The sequence below is a fragment of the Penaeus monodon genome, chromosome 39 (assembly GCF_015228065.2).
Source record: "Penaeus monodon isolate SGIC_2016 chromosome 39, NSTDA_Pmon_1, whole genome shotgun sequence".
NCBI classification, from domain to species: domain Eukaryota; kingdom Metazoa; phylum Arthropoda; class Malacostraca; order Decapoda; family Penaeidae; genus Penaeus; species Penaeus monodon.
Genome location: NC_051424.1, coordinates 21,682,378 through 21,687,377, shown reverse-complemented (window position 1 = coordinate 21,687,377; position 5,000 = coordinate 21,682,378). Strand labels below are relative to the sequence as shown.

At 47.0% G+C, this 5,000-nt stretch overlaps 1 protein-coding gene across 1 annotated transcript in view; it reads right to left on the bottom strand.

The window, feature by feature from the left end:
- Positions 1-173: 173 nt before the first annotated feature.
- LOC119597317 (zinc finger protein ZIC 4-like) overlaps positions 174-5,000 on the bottom strand; it is a 30,397-nt gene continuing 25,570 nt past the window's right edge. The window contains exon 2 of the mRNA XM_037946860.1: positions 174-1,088. Coding sequence (XP_037802788.1) covers positions 568-1,088 — 521 coding nt within the window. The 3' untranslated portion in view covers positions 174-567. The remainder of the gene's footprint in view (positions 1,089-5,000) is intronic.

Genomic DNA, 5,000 nt, shown 5'->3' with positions numbered 1-5,000 from the left:
TTATCTTTTATTTTTCCTTTAAGGTCATTGTCATAAATTTGCAGCATTATGAAAATGTCACACGAACGAAAAAAAAAAAAAATCATCAAAGGTTGAAAAAATAAAAAAGGAATCCACGAGACCCCGTGACGTCATGAATCACGTGACCTCTTTTCGGGCTCCTGGGCCAAGAGTTTCAGGTTTATTATTTTAATGAAGGAAAAAACAACACTATACATGTACAGAACGGAGGTACAACACTTGTGTCATTCACAAAGTGAACATGTGGTAATAAATAATAATAGTGTTGAGCATCCTGGTAATTGTATAAAAACATTTGTATTCAGGTCTCAGCTGCGGAGGCCCCCGGCGCAGGGGCCTCCGCATGTCGCGCAGTAAAAACTTATCAATATAACCTGTCTGTACACTATATACACTGTACACTATGTACACGCTATGTACATCACTGAGGACGAGAGTAGGGATGGTGGGTACTCCTCCTGGCGCGTCCCTGGCGGGAGGCAGACGGAGGAGGGCACGTCAGGTGGTGAGGGGGGGCGCGGGGGGGCCGCCGCCACGCGCCCAATGCTAGTAGGCCGTCGACGAGGGCGGCAGCACGTGCGTTAGGCCGCCCACGGGGCTGTGCTCGTTGCTGGGCGGCGTGGGCATCCCTGCGGCGCTCTGGCACACGTACCACTCGCTCAGGTTGGTGGAGTGGCCGCCGCCGCCGCCGCCGCCGCCGCCGCCGCCGCCCGCGCCGCCTCCGCCCGCGCCGCCGCCGCCGCCGCCTCCCGCGCCGCCGCCGAGCCCCGAGCCCAGCGACGTCTGGCCCGCGTTGGACGACGACACGAGCGACGACGACGTGGACGTGCCGTTGGTGGTGGTGGAGTCGTCGCTCTCGTAGCCGGAGCCCGAGGGCGGCGGCGACTTGCCGTGCACCTTCATGTGCTTCCTGAGCGAGGACGGGTGCGTGTACGACTTGTCGCAGCCGCGCACCTTGCAGTTGTACGGCTTGTCCGACGTGTGCACGTGCGAGTGCTTCTTGCGGTCCGACGAGTTGGCGAATCTCCGGTCGCAGCCCTCGTACTCGCACTTGAACGGCTTCTCTCCTGCGGACGAACGGAACTCTTAGCAAGCGGCTCGCAAGGGGCAAAGGGCATGCAACAGCAACAAGGAAATATGGGAGCAACAGTGATAAAGGAATCACAAAGACACAAAGAAATCACATGGGGAAAATGGCAATAATAATGGAAAATGGAACTTTACAGATATAGTAATAAAGATAAATATTCTATAACACAAACATATGTAATATTCCCTAACAAACAATGAATTTTCAAAAACCTTTACATTTGCTCTCACCAAAGAGAAGTAAAAGCATCATAATAATAAAAAAAAAAAAAACTCTAACCTAAATACCACTTTTGGAAGAATCAATGAAAGGGTAAAGGCCCTTGATTTACAGCAGCTCGTAAAAATCGAACGCATCGAACCTCAGCAATTATCTTTCTTAAATAACAAACTTCAGAAACGCATTAATCGCAAAGAGGACAATGGCGGTGCGTGAAATTATATTTGCTATCTTCTTTTAATTTTTCAAAGATCAGCGCAAGCAAAAATAAATCACGTGAGATGAAACCGCAGACAGCATTTCTGATATGTGTCTTGCATGGCATTTTCTTTAATACTGAAAGAGAGAGAGAGAGAGAAAGAGAGAGAGAGAGAGAGAGAGAGAGAGAGAGAGAGAGAGAGAGAGAGAGAGAGAGAGAGAGAGAGAGAGAGAGAGAGAGAGAGAGAGAGAGAGAGAGAGTAGAACCAAATTCCAAAGCCAACAACTGAAATCAACGAAATTCAGAAAGAAGGGATATTGCAGAAATAATCTAGAAATATTCACTCCATTTAAGAGCACGAGTCATAAAACACTTCACGAAGTCGCCCATAGCCCACAGCCACAATACTCAAGGGCCAAAAAGCTGCCACGGGACAACAATTTCGTTTCGGCTCATCGTCGGCATGTTTAGAAGGACCCTCTCAAAAGTTGCCAACTTAGATTAAAGCGCTTATTTAGCTTATTTAAACGGCTGATTAATTAACGAGGATTAAGTAAGCCGTGGAATATGAGTCTTTCGTTATCGGAGAAACTTTGAGGATTTGTTTTATAGTATCTTTATCATATCCAACCTTCTCTCCCATATGTCTTTCGTTAACATTACACACATTGTCATCACTTTTTTCAATTCCATCTTAAACTCGATTGACCAAAGATAGTAAATCAGCCGGGGATAAAATTTGCAGTTTATCTCCTTGGTAATGGCTCTTCCCTCAATACCATGACATTTAAAGGTACATTTATATCATTTTAAGTACCCTCTAAAATCCAAAAAATGTATACCCGAAAGTAGGCAACAATGGCTCGAACAACCGTCGTGCGCTTTGCAACCTTCAGCTGTTATATGGTCCGCCATTTGATTGACATCCGAAATGACGATCTTTTATTACGGAAATATGATTTTCACTTTTTTTTTTTCCTTATATATGAATATTTCCTTTCCTGAAATAGTTGTGGTCATCGTTTTATTGGCGCCGTAAACGCTCAACTTCATCAGGCAGACGACATCATAGCTTTTCAAAAGTACTTTGAAACCACTGCAATGAAGGAACGCGATAGTTGGGTACAATTCGCGCATTCTTACTTCCATTCCCGTAGAGTAGGAGAGGGAAACTTTGCTTAGACAATAGGCTCGAAAGCAGTCACTGTATCTCCATGACACAGGGCGAATAAACAGCCCCATAACCATCTATTCTCCGCCACCTAACTGCACCCTAATAACCATCGTCAAACAACAACCCAAAGGAACCTCGTATGGTAGTATATGGTACCCTCTCCCCCCACCACCTCGAACAGTAACCAGAAAAGATGCAGGTATAGCCCGGTAATCAGGTATAAATAGCTGCCATTCAGGGGCATAAGGCACCTCCCCCCCCCCCTTAAGGGCCTGGAATTGTCGTGTGTGTTCCCTGAATCTGGCTTGGGGCTCTTGTCTCCGAGGCTCGTCTATGGCGGCGTCATCGGCCCTGATTTATGGCAGTGGAGGCCTACGCGGTACTTGGCGGGGCTGTGTGTGTGTGTGTGTGTGTGTGTGTGTGTGTGTGTGTGTGTGTGTGTGTGTGTGTGTGTGTGTGTGTGTGTGTGTGTGTGTGTGTGTGTGTGTGTGTGTGTGTGTGTGTGTGAGCGAAAGACAGATAGATACACAGACAGACAGGCAGACATATTGACAGAGACAGATAATAAAATATATATCACAGTACAAGAGAGATTCAACAAGCGCACAATTCTCTCCACGACGATAAAAAGACATTACGAAAAACGCGACGAAGACCGGAAAAAAGTGTACATAATCGATTCATCTGAAGAGCAAACGGGCCATACTCAAGGGCCCTCCTCTGGCCAAACGGTCGTTCAAAGCGGGCCATTCAGAACAAAGTCGCAGCGAAGGAGAATAGGCAAGTGAGGATGAATAGGCGAAGGAGCCAGAGAGAGAAAGAGACAGGGAGAGAGAGAGAGAGGCAGAAAGAGATGCGGAGAGAGAGAGAGAGATAGACGGGAGGCAGGTAGGTAAGGCAGGTCAGCTGTTGAATGGCTCGTATTTTGACCATTTCATAGCGCAAAGGAAATCGAAATAAAGAGAGAGAGAGTGAGAGGGAGAAAGAGGAGAGAATTGGAAGTGTAGAGAAAGAGTCCTTAGAATTCTGTTCAAGTTGGCCTCTGTGGAGACAACAATCTGTTATCAATTGTTAAAACAAACTTCGGGAAACGTGCGCGAGAAAACAATAACAAAACAATAGAGCATCGGGATGGAAGAGCAGTTTTTAACTTGCCTAATAATAACAATAAAAAAAATAGAAGTAAGAATTGTTAATGAAGACAAGAAAAAAAGAGCTAAAGCATATTAAGGCACGAAGAGAAAGAGAGAAGTGGAGCACGAAGAGAGGAGAGAGACAAAAGGAGTTGGCAGCGGCTCCCAGAAGAGCGATCCAACACCCCTATAAGAGATCGTATAGACGACACCTTTCCAAACAGGATCGCGTGGCTGGCGATAAACACGGCACTCGAGGATCATGTTATCTAAACTTTTTTGTTTTCTTTTAGGCTAACCACGCGTTTTCTCGTTCGAATACCTCCTCCCTTACTTCGTTTAAATATATTACAACTTATTCCTACGTGAGTGACAGTCTTCTAAGCTGGAAGATAACCTGCATAATTATTTTCCCCAAAAAAGTAATTGGCAACTGTAATAAGCACTTCTGCAATTAGGACTAAAATAATACTTAAGCACTTTGTGATTAAGAGCATTAAGCTGACTCGAAGACATGAGGTTTAGCAGGTGTTGGAGAGAGAGTCTGAATCGCTGACAGGTGAGAGACAAGAGTAAAAGGAGATTGTGAGACTAACACATAATACGTTATACATTATATACGTTAAGCATTGCTAATTATCAGACTAGCCTATTCCTCCATCCCTTTCTCCTACCCCCTCCCTCCTCCCTTAATCATCATCCCCCCTCCCCCTTACCCCCTCCCAGTCCCAAGGGCACAACAGCCTCTCCCAGCCCCCCCTTCATTCACGTTTTTTACTCACGCTTATTCACCGGGTGAGAGTCCATTCATCACCCATCTCTTGACTCTTAACACCCTCTCCCTCTCCCTCCCCGTCTCCTTCTCCCCGCCCCCTTCGCCCTCACCCCCAGCACGCGTTCTTCGAGTCCTCCTCCCTTCCCCTCCCCCTCCCCCTCCTCTTCCCACCTCCGCCTATTTCCTCCCCCCCCCCCCAACCCGCCGAATTCCACGTTTCATTTACTGTGAAAATATGCGCACTGGGAAAACTATAATCAAGTGGGGGATTAACAGGAAGCCGAGGGTAGGCGAGGCAGGAGAGGGATTTTTAACCTCCCCTTCCCCCTCCCTCCTACCCTCCCTCCCTTCTTCCCCTCCTTCCTACCCTCCCTCCCTCCCTCCTTCTA